A 15,341-nucleotide genomic window follows, 5' to 3' on the forward strand; every position below is an offset into this window, starting at 1 on the left:
TTTTCCATGAAGGCAGTACAGTTTGGCATAATTTACAGAAATCATCTTTTCCATGAAAGCAGTATAGTTTGGTATAATTAACAGAAAGGATCTTTTCCATGAAGGCAGTATAGTTTGGCATAATTAACAGAAAGCATCTTTTCCATGAAGGCAGTATAGTTTATTATAAATCATGCAGATCCTCCAGCTATTACAGCTTAAAGCTTGGAAAGTCCTCCGAGTAGTTTTCAGAAAAACTCCTTGGACAGGTTAAGCATTGTGGCATGAAGCCATTCAGCTTTTTCACTGGTCCACCATTGCTATAGATACTAAAAAATTTGAAAAATATCCAACAATTGGTTCTCAAAATCAATCCACAGTACTTGTAGAAATTTTGACAGAAAGTGTTTAATAACTCTGGTTACTTGGTCAACTACTCTTGCATTTAGCTTTTAAGTGAATGTCAGCTAGGTGAGTGATTTGAAGCCCACTTGGATCTCTATTTTTATTTGATTTCATTACATTGAAGTTGCAGCATAGCATATTTTGCAGGTGATATATGATGTTCGATGGAACCCTAACTTCCAACATTTTTCAGTTGTTATTTTTGGGTGGAAGTTAACCAGGAAGGTGAAATGAGAAAAGAACAATTCATTGAATAAATAATTTAGGTGAATGCATGATGGTTGGTGTTTAGAAGTTTGCTAACTAAAATATTGTAATAACTTTATTACATACCCTTTTAATTTTATATGCATGAGCTGATGTTAGATAACAGCTATTCAGTCTGTTTTGCTGTATCACACACCTAGATTCAGACTACACAATTGCCTTCTTTGACATTTGCACATATGTTTAGACTCAGTGAAACAGACTTTTATAAATCTCAGTCCGTTTTGAATTCGATTCATTCAGTAAAACTAAAAATATTTAGAAAGGGTTACAATGCGGTATGTAATAAATACAGAACTCATTCTTTCTGCCATCTCAGAACAAAACATTTATGCTGTTTTGTGTTTATACACACTAACAAAATAATTAGCAATAATAACTATCATGGATAACTCATAGAAATAAATTCATGCTTAAAATGAATCAAGCATCTGATTATGCACCAGTCTCTATTCTATTAGATACAATTGCAGGATCAAGCCAGTTTTTAAAAGTCACACTAAAAAATATCAATGCAAGAAAATCTTGCATAATTTCAACCTTACCTTTATGTCTTGTTTAACCTGTTAATAAAATTCCAGTTTTTTATACACCAACCAGAAGGCAGAGCATATTACCTTCTGTTTATCCATCCATCTTTCTGTCTATCTGTCTGTTGCCAATTTTGATTCTAAACAGTAGCTTGAGTTATGCATGATGAAAAGTTACAAACTGTTTTGATGGCTTGCGCTTGGATGAACCCTATTGATTTTAGAGCCAAACGGTCTAAGGTCACATTCACTGTGATGAAAGAAGAAAGATAACTTGAGTTTTCCATCTTGTGCAGTTACAAAACTTTGTGGATGTCATGCACTCACAGTGAGGAAGAAACTAAATGATTTTGGGGTCAACTGGTCCAAGGTTAAGAACTCTGGTACTTGAAAGAATAAAAATGGTTTCTGGACATTAACTTTACACCTCACACATGGTCTGGCATATAATGTACTCTTATTGAAATGGTGGGTTGAATTTTTCCTTCAGTTTTTACTTCAGAAATAGACACTGTCACAGCTAGTTTATTCAAACATTTTCTTTTTTATTACAGCTATCATTTCAACTGTAGTTCTGGCCATCTCACTGCTTATCCTTTTATTCCTGTGTCAGCGAATTAGAATTGCCATAGCCTTGATAAAGGAGGGAAGCAAGTAAGTATCCATTATTATATACTCATCTGGTAACCTTCCAAATAGAAATTAAAGTATAAAGTACGTATCTATTATTATATATACTCATCTGGTGACCTCCCAAACTAAAATGACCTGTTATGTCAGCATTCTTCACATGTATGGCCAGTGTAAGAATGACTGAGCAGTTTCTCAGAGCAGCATCAAACTATGTGGTAAATTTTGTGTCAAAGAGCATGCTTCAAGCAGTCATTGATGTTAATGGATGAGTACAAAGTATTTGTATATCTGAACAGATGCTCACAGCAGCATCAAACAAGAGTTCAAGGTCAAAAGTTGGTAGCAACCTCTGTCAGGAAAGTAAAAAGATATTTTAGTGAAGTATAATTTCTAGTTGTCACTGCATGATAAGATTTAGTTATCAAGCTTGATTTTAATGGTTGCACTAATGAACATCTTGACTGTAGTTTAAAATTGTAAATTTGTGGAATTACTATTGTTTGACCTCCCTGGTGATGTAAACAAAATGTGGCACCTCATGGTACAGAATTGACAAAGTCAAATTTTAGTGGTATAGTAAGTATCTGAAATGACCAGAATGTCACATTCTGCTATTTGAAAAGGGGGTCCATATAAATCAGATAAGACCAGAAATCATGAGCAGAAGTGGTGACCATTTACTTTCTTGTTCATTGCAATGTGTGACAATGGTAGACAGCAGGACCGGACTAAAGCTCTAATGTCATCTGCCAGTGTTCAATGTTTCTGAAAACCATGGCAACAAAACATTAAAGTGTTCAAGATTCAAGATATGCGCTGTAAGGAAGCAAACTGCAATGTATCAACAAAATTGTGCACACGTTTTTATGGTTTGAAATGAGAAATAAAAAAGATATCTGGAGGCTAGTGGCCAAGAATAATATTTGCACTGAAAATGTTGTTTCTGGGCAGATATCAAAAGGTTATGATTGGACAAAACACTAAGAAGGATTGCAACCAGAATATTTAGGTTTATACAGTAAACATTTGTCATTCAAGAATACCACAGTTTGATTCATTTTTTATGTTTATCAGTTTCCATTTTGTTGTTTTTCAAATGAAAGGACAGTTTTATGGCTACTCAAATGTGTGGATTTGCCTCTGTGTGAATGAACATGTTACCAACTGCCCATTCCTCAAGGCATTCAGCAGACTGCAGCAACCATTGATCTTCGTTGCAGGAAACTGGCTCATAATAAAATGTCATAGACCAATCATAATTATATGTGGCCTTGAGAAAGCTGTAATTTTGCAGTTTCTGGATTATTTATGATCCAGGTGTTTGTGTGTGTACCAAGAGACTTTATTAATGCTATGTTGATTCAGTGGTTTTGTCTGAAAATCGGTGAAGTGTGAGATTTAGTACAGTACTGCAATTAGTGTATATGGTGTTTAATTAACAGTTGTACTTAAAGGAATAGTTTTAGTATTTTACAGTCTTGTTTGTTTGATTGGATTAAAATGAGATGTGATGTTAAGTAGATTTAAATTTTAACAGGAAGATTTACGACATATAATTAGAATTATGCATGTTTGCATTTTGCTGTTTTCTATGAAGCAATTTCATTCAGAGGGATCACGATTGCAATTAAATCATAAATCACTGAGAATTGCAGAGAATTAAGTACATGCACCATTATCATGCAAGTATCTTTGTGACAGCAGATTAACTTGAATGATTGGTCGATGTAACTTTTTCTATAGCATTTTCACTTGAATGATTGATGCAGATATGTATGAAATCTAATTTTTATACATTATTACATTGTTATTTATTCATTAGTTATGTTATTACAGTCTCTCCATCCATACTGCTCTCAAAACACATCCATTTCAGGCAGTGATTGAAATAGACAGATATCAGATACTGTACCTGTACATGTGGATTAAAACAATATAAACTGCTTTATAATTCTTTTTCTCTCAAAGTGGGTTAAAATAGAACATACACATATAAAAGATAATATTTTATTGCAGAAATGAAGTGGAATCATCAACTAGCTGATCATTGCTGTATCAGTAACAGTTGGGTCTGCATGACATGTGATTGATTTTTCATTGGGTCTTAAAATTCAGGGTTTAGATTAACCATAAATTCCACGGAAATGGTGTGCCATGAGAAACAGTGAATCCATAGTATTTTGGCAATGTTTTAGGCAATGCTTGACCTGCAGCGGCATTGGAAATCTGACCCCAGTGGAGGGAAAATTTTAGCTGGACAGTGCATTAACATTTTTATGTACTGTTTTGGACAGATATTATAAAAGAGTTTCCAGACAGGGAATTTGAAATTCCAGGAAGAGAAATTTTTGTCCACATGACTAGAAGGACAAAACTGTGTGAGATGTAAAGTAATGAATCTTTGCCTGGTCATCACAGACTCTTGGATAATTATCAGTATTATTGAGACTACATGTAAAAGTAATGAATCTTTGCCTAGTCATCACAGACTCGGGATAATTATCAGTATTATTGAGACTACATGTAAAAGTAATGAATCTTTGCCTGGTCATCACAGACTCTAGATAATTATCAGTATTACTGAGACTATATGACCCAATTAATTCCAAGCTTGGAAAAAGACTACATAAAATTTGATCTAGGTTTGATAATATTTGTGTTATTTTTAACATTTGGAACTCTCAGTCAGTGCTAACCAGATGATTTTATCACTCAGTCTTCAAGTTATGGTGACAGTCAAATATCCAAGCTATGGTAACAGTCAAATATCCAAGTTATGTAAGAGCCAAGGAATCATTTACCAACTATTAGATGTGTAATTACTATTTTCTTATATTTTTTTTCCTCAGGAGATTGTTTAGAAATAGAAGTGACATTAGTTTTACTCCTATGACCAGTGGATATTGTAACTCACCTTTGACCTGATATTGTATGCTGATTGGATGATCAAAAAACATTTCTGTCAAACAGCTTGAGTGAACATTTACGTTAATTCTCCAAGTGTAAAGTTTTGGTCCAGATGCTTGGAGCTGCATTATACGGTGTGGCAGGAATGAGTCAAAGCAGAGATGTTTCTGTCATTACTTTAATATGAATGCTTTACACACTTCTGTAAGAGAACCATCTGAGCAAATGTTAAAGCATTGACACATTTGTGTCTTCCCAACACAAATATATCCTTCCAATGTCTTAGTTGTTGCACGTTTGTATGAAGCTGACATTAATGGAATGTTTCTAACAGTATTTTTTGCTGTTGTAAAAGAACAGGTGCTTACTTACCAAAATCAGTAATTTAACATGATCACACATGCTAAGCTAACAGACTTGCAACATATACGTGGCTTTTAAACACATTAGTTAATGCATGCACTTAACAGTCAAAATATGAACAAAAACAAAAAAAAATTTTGTTTAATTTTCAGTTATCAAAAGATGACACAGTTTAATTATTGACTTTGTTACATTTTGTTGCTACAAACAATTACATGGGTTTTTAATACAGTCATATTTAGATTCATTGGTACATAGCAGTCATACAGGTACAAATACAGTCATAACAGTCATATTTAGATTCATTGGTACAGAATAGTCATACAGGTACAAATAGTCATATTTAGATTCATTGGTACAGAATAGTCATACAGGTACAAATAGTCATATTTAGATACATTGGTACAGAATAGTCATACAGGTACAAATACAGTCATATTTAGATTCATTGGTACAGAATAGTCATACAGGTACAAATACAGTCATATTTAGATACATTGGTACAGAATAGTCATACAGGTACAAATACAGTCATATTTAGATTCATTGGTACAGAATAGTCATACAGGTACAAATACAGTCATATTTAGATACATTGGTACAGAATAGTCATACAGGTACAAATACAGTCATATTTAGATTCATTGGTACAGAATAGTCATACAGGTACAAATACAGTCATATTTAGATACATTGGTACAGAATAGTCATACAGGTACAAATACAGTCATACATTTTTTTGTGTGTTTACAGGGCTGTGGGTAGCATGTTATTTACATTGATCTTCCCTGTGTTCCCTTTTGTACTGGAAATTCTTACCATAGCATACTGGCTGACCACTGCAGTGTATCCTTGATAGTGTTAATTACAATTTTGTATGAACATACATACATACATCCATCCATCCATCCATCCATCCATCCATCCATCCATACATACACACACACATACATACATACATACATACATACATACATACATACATACATACATACATACATACATGCACACATACATACATGCATACATACATACTTACATACATACATACACACACACACACACACACATACATACATACATACATACATACATACATCCATCCATCCATACATACATACATACATACATACATACATACATACATACTTAAATACATACATACATACACACACATATACATACATATATACATACATACATACATACATTAGACATGCATATATAATATTTAGAAGTATGTAGATATGTATCTGTTTAGATATATACATTAAGTATAATTAGTAGTGAAAGGATGATTGACAGTTTATACCCCTATCTTGATCTTACTAAATTAAAACACGATATTGCTCATATGAAAGAGAAAAGAGCAAGGATTCAGTCATGATGATTGCTGACTAAAATTTTGCATGTACAGACTGAGTGTTTCTCAGAATTAAAGTGGAGGAAAACCCAGCAATATTATTTCTTGAGGAAATGGAAATATGTATAGTGTCATGTGCTTTATCCTTGCCTGTACATAGTTTTTGTTATTGCATAGCATATTTAATTCTTTGGTGAATACTGTACATATATTTATGGTCTGAAATTTGTATAAGAAAAAAGATGTTTTGTTTTTGGAAGTACATTGTGGAGTAAATGATGTTAAACTGGAATTAGAAAACTGGAAACAAAATTTTTCCCTTGGACTATTATGAGTAAGATATGTAATTTAGAACTAACATATCTGTTTTCACTTGAAGTGAAAGGTTTTGATAATGTTAATCCCACATGATTTTTATCCTGGTAATGTAACCATTTCTGGACTGTCGGGAGTACATTTTTATTTTGGACTCTGTTACAATGTAATTTCAGCTTTTGTGGTGATGATCTCTGTCCCTTAATCCATCCGTCCAATGTCTTTCATCAGCGTTCAGATTATTGTTTGTGTTTCCTCATACATTGCTTATAAGGTCACATTAACTTGGTATTTAGATGCATAATGTGCATTGTTCATTGGAAATTAGGTCACCTATAGTCTTGGCCCAGGGACTTTGGTTAAAAGGGAAAATCTGGCATATAAACTTATTGTCAGTTTATTCATTCTCATTACATTCTAAATTATTGTTCCAGTTTTAAAGTATTGGCTATTCATATAACATAAAGACCAAATTTAATTATCACAGGACTGTACCATGTTGGATTTTTCTAGTTGATGAACTGAATAAACTCCCATTCTCTTCTAGTGATGTTGCACTGACACATTTAGCTGATGATAATGTTTAGGATGTACATTTATTTGAGTCTACATTTCTTTCATTGCTTCTTTATTTGTGGATATACATAATATTATTTATTAAATAATAGCCTGTGGAGTAACATATTTTGTATATAATTGTGCCATGTGGAATTGTACAGCCAGTAGCAAAAACTAGGTCACTGTGACCTACATATCATAGTCCAGTGATTTTGGTTAATCTTTGCATTTAGTTCACTTTCTGTTAGTCAGGGTTTGTATTTAGGGCATTTCTTCAGGAATAGTTATTTGTTGAGTCTCACAAATTGGTATTTAGATGTCTGACAATTTGGTATTTAGAAGTCTGACAAATTGGTGTTTAGATGTGTTAGTCTGTAATTCAAAGGAACCAACAAATAATAAAGATTTGATCCTCCATGAATAAAAATGAATTTGCATGATTCATAGTTTGCAGTCTCATCATAGTGCCATTTGATTGTTATATACTGGATGAGTGAATCAGTTTGCATCGGCAAGAGTGGGCTGTTTCTTACTGTTGAAACAGCTTTGGATGTATCCCTGTTGAGACAGCTTTGGTTGTATCCTTGTTGAGACACCTTTGGTTGTATCCCTGTTGAGACAGCTTTGGATTTATCCTTGTTGAGACAGCTCTGCGTGTATCTCTCTGATTAGCAAATTGATGATAGATGAAGCTAGTGATGGTGACCATGAGGTATATTGGGTTCAAAGCTGATGCCATTAACATTAGGAATGCCCATTATTTTTTCATTTAAATGGATATGACTGTGTTGCATTGACATACAAATTGTTGGTTTGAAAATTTAGAAACAATAACAAACAAAATTATTTTCATTCTGTTTTTTAGCAATATTGTTCTGTTATTTTGTCAAATCAAGATAGGGGTACAGTATACATAGGGTGCTAGAGAAAACTAGATACATTAAGGTATATATGTATGCATGCACTGTGTGTATTAAGGTATATATGCAATGTGTGTATTAAGGTATATATGTATGCATGCACTGTGTATTAAGTTATGTATGCATGCACTGTGTGTATTAAGGTATATATGTATGCATGCACTGTGTATTTATAGGTTACTGCATTTGTATGGGAAAATATGAACAATTTTTTCAAATGGAAATACTGCATGACCTTGGGAGTGCAGCATATCCATCCGACAAAACGAGTTCATATTTTCCCATACAAGTGCAGTAACCTTTTTATTATATGCTAATTTTTTTAATTCTACATAATGCTTAATTATATTAACAAAATATATTACACAAAATAAAGTAACCGAATGTATGCCGCATTCCAAACTAAATACACAAGCGCATATTCATCATTGCACAACAACAACATTATTGCTGTACACATAACTCCGCCCAGATAAATTTGAACTTAGTCATGCACTCGACATAACTTTCGAAAGAAAATGGCGTATCTAGTTAAAATTAAATTTGGAGTTATATTGTGAATAAATGTGCATTGCAACAACTTTTCCATTTGATCTGGAATGAATAGATTTTGGTATTTTTTTCGATTCTACAAAATTTCGTGTTTATGGACTGGATTTGTATGTGACAATTCCACATGAAATACATGGGATTGAAGAAGCTAGGGAGAAGCATGTTGACGTCTGCAAATGTGTTTCTTTTTCTGTCATTAACTGTTTGAAATCATAATGTGGGAAAAATATGAAGTCTTTCAATTACAGTTTTTATCAAAAAGACGCAATGGAATTTAATGTTTATTTCATTTTGAGTGCAGTAAGGAGGATGCAATTGCACTTGGAATATAGTCGAAATTACAGTACAATTTCAAAATATGTAATCAAGATTGAGAACCTATGACATGGCTCATGTAATTCGGATTTACAGAACTAAGAAAGTACGTTTTGAGGAAATTCAGGATGTAAAACTGGAAGTATATTTTTTTGCCATTCTTATCACCAGCTAAAGAAGTCAGTATATGACTTGTCACTTGTATGTTATTTGTAAGGACCCTTTCTTGCATCTGTTGTATACTGTGGCTAGCCTAAATCCAAAACATTGTATCAACACAGAATGTGCCAAAGCAGCTGGTATGTGGCAGTCCACGAAACATCTGTTTTAGTCCATTCAGAAACAAATTTAAACAACCACAACATAAAGCACCTCGTACAAATCAAAAGTGCTGGTGTCTGTGTTCATTGTTTGTTTACAATAGAAAGTAGTTCCTTTATTCACGTGAATGCTGTATGTTTAGTGGCGCACAGGTTCAGTATTGGGTAATATTGCACGATTCTGACAATGTAAAGTTAATGGGGAAAAAAATGAGCATATAATAATAAGGTATATATGTATGCATGCATTATGTGTATTAGGTTATATATGTATACATGCACTGTGTGTATTAAGGTATATGTGCAATGTGTGTATTAAGGTATATATGTATGCATGCATTATGTGTATTAAGGTATATATGTATGCTTGCATTATGTGTATTAGGTTATATATTATATGCATGTACTGTGTGTATTAAGGTATATATGCAATGTGTATGTTAAGGTATATATGTATGTGACGATTTGGACATTTTTATATTTGATAATAATCGATTTTTAGAAAATTATAATTGGTTTAAGAAACAACAACAAAGGATTAAAACACAATACAGTATGTGTTCCTTGTAACCAACAAATTTAAAATATGGGTCTAGTGTCACTGGCTATTGCAACTATATATGATTGATATTATGAGCACTGTAGATAGATCCCAAGGAAAGCGTAAACATACCGTTATGATGAACCAGATTACTGTATGTTACTTGGTACATGTTCAGTTTTGATGTTTTCATCCAGCGCAATATGTTTTTCTCTCTCACTCCAGATTTGTGCTTATTTTGTCATTAACTCATGAGAGGGGAATGGAAAAAAGAAAGGGTTCCGATGAAATTGTGTAGCATTTTAATATCATTTAGAAAACGGGGACTATTATTACATTTTATCGTCTTTTTTTCATTTGTCATTTGTTATTACTGAATGAGTAGAAATTCATCATTGATCTATAGGCCTGTGGTTGAAAGAATGTTTATATAATTGTATTATTGCACCATGGATGGATCACATTTTGATATACCAATAGTATTAGTATATCTTTGCTTTATGCCAACACTTTAAATTCCATGTTATTTTCAATGTATGTGGTATAAATTATATATCTGTGTGTATTAAGGTATGTATGCATGTATGCACTGTATGTATTAAGGTATATACGTATGCATGCATTATGTGTATTAAGATATATATGTATGTATGCATGCATTGTGTATATTAAGGTATATAATGTATGCGTGCATTCCAACATAAAATTGATGGATCGATGGATGGATGAATGTCAAAAGATCTTTTGTCAATATATTTATCAATTTTTCCTTGACGGTGCTAAGTTACCTTAGTTCAACAGGTAGAAACCCAACCTTTAGTCAAAATTATACATCCCCTGATGGCAGCTATAATTTTGAAGCAATCGAGAGGAAGACATTGAACCAGTTTAAGCCATGTGATAGCAATGTAAGTTCCTCCATATAATATAAAGCTGTACGGTATTTCCCCTCTAGAGTGGACCCACTGAAAAGATGACCATTTGCATGACACCAGAATAGTATATTTTTTATCACTTTGAGAGGCAACACATTTTTAACACAAAGTGAGATGCTTCGTAATCTCGCTAATTATCTTATCCCAACAGCATAGTCAGTATAAAGAAGACATTCCAAATGTGTTCCACATATATAATGAAGTTCTTTACTCAACATTTAATAACCAATTGATGCACAATGTCATATCCATTGCCTCTATGTGGGATTTTAGTATGTAGGGTGATCTTTCAACAGGTGGAACACAGTGTAGCTTCTGCCATCCTGAATCCCACAGAATATGTGAGTGTCTGCTCTAGAATGGCCCTTGTTTTCAACAAAACATGCTCTGGCTAGTGTCATAACAGCAGCTATGAACTTGCTTCTGGTGTAATGAGATGCAGTTCTGTCTACCTCCACCTTTCTGAAGACCATCAATGGACTAAGCTATACATGCAACCTTTTTGATCTGATCTCCTCTTCTCCTCTTTAATGGTCAGGTTGATGAAAATAAACAAATAACCCACAGAAGAGACCAATTTCCCACCCTCGCGGTCTCAGCTACAGCAGTGGGATTTTCAAGGCAATCAATTAAACGATTGCAGGGATGTCCCTGGGGACACAAGCCACAGAGAAGTAATCCTACTGAGTCTATAGCCATTGAAAACCACAGTTCTCCTAAACAAAAGTGGACAAGAGGCAGAGAGTGGGTGACTATTTTTGCCAGTGTTTCTCTCTCAAATGATTTCATTTTATGCTCCCTCATCACAGATTCCCATTGGGAAAAGGCTCTAATTATTTGCTGCCGAATGGGACTAGATATGCCACAATTCCCTTTGACAAGATATACCACAATGCCCTTTGACAAGATATGCCACAATGTCCTTTGCTGCTGAATGGGACAAGATATTCTACAATGCCTTTTGACAAGATATACCACAGTGCCCTTTGACAAGATATGTTGCAATGCCCTTTGACAAGATATACCACAATACCCTTTGACAAGCTATGCCACAATGCCCTTTGAAGACAACAGGTGGTTTCTGAAGGACTGTTATCACTTGCAGGATTCCTTTAGCTACAAATGAGGTAGTGTTCACTCTGTCGTCAACCTAAAATGACTCAATCATTTTATTCATGCTCCTTGGTTCATGATGAAAACACCTTGACTGGTTCTAAAGGCTTTCCAGGAAGGAGACTATGCAATCAGTATGGATTTGGAAGGTGCATATCTTCACATCCCCATTTGTATGACTTCAGGAAATTTCTGTGATTCACTTACAAAGACACTGTTTACCAGTTCAGAGCACTCCCAGTTGGACTGAACATCAATCCCTGGGGCTCAGTTGAGTCATGGTCCAGGAAATGGTCCATGTCTGGACCACATCCATGGTGGCAACATAAGCTACCTGGACTACATTCTTCAAAAATATCAGGTAAGTTATATTTTAGAGCAAGACATAATATCACTTGTTATCTTGCTTCTCAGCCTTGGTTTCCATTTCAACAAAGACCAATCTGCCCTTGTGTGGTCTCAGCATTTTGTTAAGCACTCAGTAAACAGAGTATGTCTCTCTAAAGAATGAGCAGTGAATGAGGAGCGGCCCCTTCAAGATCATCATTTACATATAAACATTTTCAAGATGAAAGCCACTTTGAAAGCTTTTTTGTTTGTGACAGGAGGATCTGAATGGAAAGGAAGTTCTTATTCTAAAAAAAACAAGGTAGAACCAAGACCCCATACCTGTGCATTCTCATTTATGATCTTCTAAAGATGTGACTTCAACAATGAATCCACGTCCAAATGCTGACTAAATGTTTAGTTACAAAATGGAATGGTCTCTTCGTCTCTTGGTTTTCACTCACATATGTGCCAAAGATATTGGCTCTTTGCCCAAAGTGGAATCTATCATCTGTATTAACCTGGTTGAACAAGACACCATTTGAACATCTCTCAAGAACCTCATTTGTTCATTTTGCATTTAAGACCTGCCTCCAGTGTTATGAGTCTATGCTCTTTAAATAAGTAACAGAAAAGAGTGAAGACAAAAGCTTTGTAAAATTTATCAAATAATTTATTTCCCTAGAATACAAAGTGAAGAATGAGAAAAAAGAACTTATGGTTTTGCGAATTAAATCCAAAAATAATCCAAGAATTAAAGACACAAGTCCTAGTAATAAAAAGTCCTGAATAAACTCAGATCAAGTCCTGAAGAGATCCAAAATTGAAGGTCATGATGTGTCTGTTATGGTTATCAAAGTGCTGATGTGTTAAAATTTTCTTGTTGAATTACTGAAATATTATACCAAGTTTGAACTCCATATAAATTCCAATGAATGTCTTTATCCAAGAATTTTGTCAGAGCACTTTTGTATTTCCAGATAAAAGAATCACTTGGATTCATTAATTTTTGAAGAAAGTAAAATTCAGCCCAAACTGGACAGAATATAATAGAACTTATAGTGCCAGATGTTAAAGCACAACTGGTAAAATCCTCACAGTCACAAGATAATATAATTCTCTGCTTGACCTCAGGTCACAATTAGCATTTTCTAAAAACAACCATTACCTAATTTAAAAAACCCTTCTTAAATAATCTAATGAGCCTTGTTTACTTACAACACAATAACCTATCAAAGTCACATGGGAATCTCCAAAACGCTGACCCTGATCAATATATTTACCACTTCTTGTTTACCTGAATAATAATTTGGTTAATAAACTTATACACATAGAGTATAATGAAGCTATTTCTAGTTGTTTAAATAAATAAAAAAAATAAAATAAAAAAAAGTCAATCAGGTCAAGCAGAAATGAATTCTATGCTGGACAAAGTCAAATCCAGCAAACATGTTAGATTACAATAACATGTAATATAATTTTAAAAAATTTAAAACTAACAAACAAACAATTAACTTAAATATACATAACACCTGCAAAATACATTCTATGTCAGTGGACCCAAACTACATCTACTTTGTCAAGATGGGTTAATATCACTGATGAGAGTCCATACTTTCATTGTCAGGAACAGGCTCCCATTCCTGGGGAATCAGACTTTTGTAATGATATTATTGTTTACTCTGGACAGTGGATCTCAAGTTTGCCAATAAGACCCAGCGTGAGCTCTGTAGTAGTACTTAAGAAGAACTGAACCAATGTATTGAGGGAGGTCATGTCTGTTACTCCTCACAGAGGGACAGGAAGACATATTAGCACAGACAGTTCCTTCCTGGATAAAATGGATTATTCATTCCACATATTGGAAAATAACCCCAGACTAAATAAATTGTTTCACATTTCAGGGATGTGTCTCCCTCCACATCTGGCCTATATTACTTGGGTAATGTATTTAAAGAAGAAACCAATTTTATTTCTGGTAATAATACTCACCTGATTATTAAACACATACACCCTCCCAGGCGTCCCGCAGTCCTGTTTACTTAAACTTGGAATATACTCTTACAACATCAAATATTTAACAAGTTCCATAATGAGTGAGAGTATTATTGAGGTAGTCTTGTATTTGATTGGCTGAACTTGTTACCAATCTGGAGGCCATATTTTCTAAATCCATTTTGATCAGACTGGTAACATGCACTTATTTCTTTGAGATCTTAGACAAACAAAACAAAACAAAGTGAGATCTGGTCTGATTATTATCAGACTTGGAATATCAGTTTATATTGTCATGGTCTCAGCCATATTCCATAATGAATGAGATCCATGCATCTTAAAGACTTGATCATGTATCTTATTGGCTGAGGTTGCTGCCACTCATGAGATTATATTTCTGTCAGATTTTGATTAAACTTGGTCTATAGGCTTTTATTATCAGTATATGGAATAAATTTTATTATGAGCATGAATTACAATATTTATGAGGTGACTTTCTGTTCTGTTAATGAAGTGATCTTCTATTCTATTAAACAAGTGATCTTCGCATCTTTGAATGAGGTTATCTTCTATTCTTTTAATGAAGTGATCTATTCTATTCATAGGTGATCTTCTGATCTGTTAATAAAGTGATCTGCTCCAATAATGATGTTATCTTTTCTATTAATGAAGTTATCTTTGATTCTTTTAATGAGGTGATCTTCTATTCTGTTAATGAGGTGATCTTATAATTCTATTAATGAGGTGATCTATTCTATTAATGAGGTGATCTTCTATTCTATTAATGAGGTGATCTATTCTATTAATGAGGTGACCTTCAGTTCTTTTGATGAGGTGTCTTCTATTCTGTTAATGGAATGATCTATTCTTTAAATGAAGTGATCTTAAATTCTATTAATGAAGTGATCTTCTATTTTGTTAATGAAGTGATCTTCTATTAATGAGGTGGTCTTTGATTCTATTAATGAAGTGGTCATACTACTTAAGAGATGCTATTTCTGAC

At 33.7% G+C, this 15,341-nt stretch overlaps 1 protein-coding gene across 3 annotated transcripts in view; it reads left to right on the forward strand.

Annotated features, from left to right (window-relative positions):
* LOC149780199 (choline transporter-like protein 4) overlaps window positions 1-15,341 on the forward strand; it is a 234,626-nt gene that overhangs the window by 135,065 nt on the left and 84,220 nt on the right. For all 3 annotated transcript variants that reach the window (XM_089936955.1, XM_089936953.1, XM_089936954.1), the window contains exons 12-14: window positions 1,736-1,835; window positions 5,838-5,930; window positions 10,753-10,876. In XM_089936955.1, coding sequence (XP_089793081.1) covers window positions 1,736-1,835; window positions 5,838-5,930; window positions 10,753-10,876 — 317 coding nt within the window. The remainder of the gene's footprint in view (window positions 1-1,735; window positions 1,836-5,837; window positions 5,931-10,752; window positions 10,877-15,341) is intronic.

Source organism: Sinohyriopsis cumingii, chromosome 16 (assembly GCF_028554795.1).
Source record: "Sinohyriopsis cumingii isolate HCF-2022 chromosome 16, ASM2855479v2, whole genome shotgun sequence".
NCBI lineage: Eukaryota > Metazoa > Mollusca > Bivalvia > Unionida > Unionidae > Sinohyriopsis > Sinohyriopsis cumingii.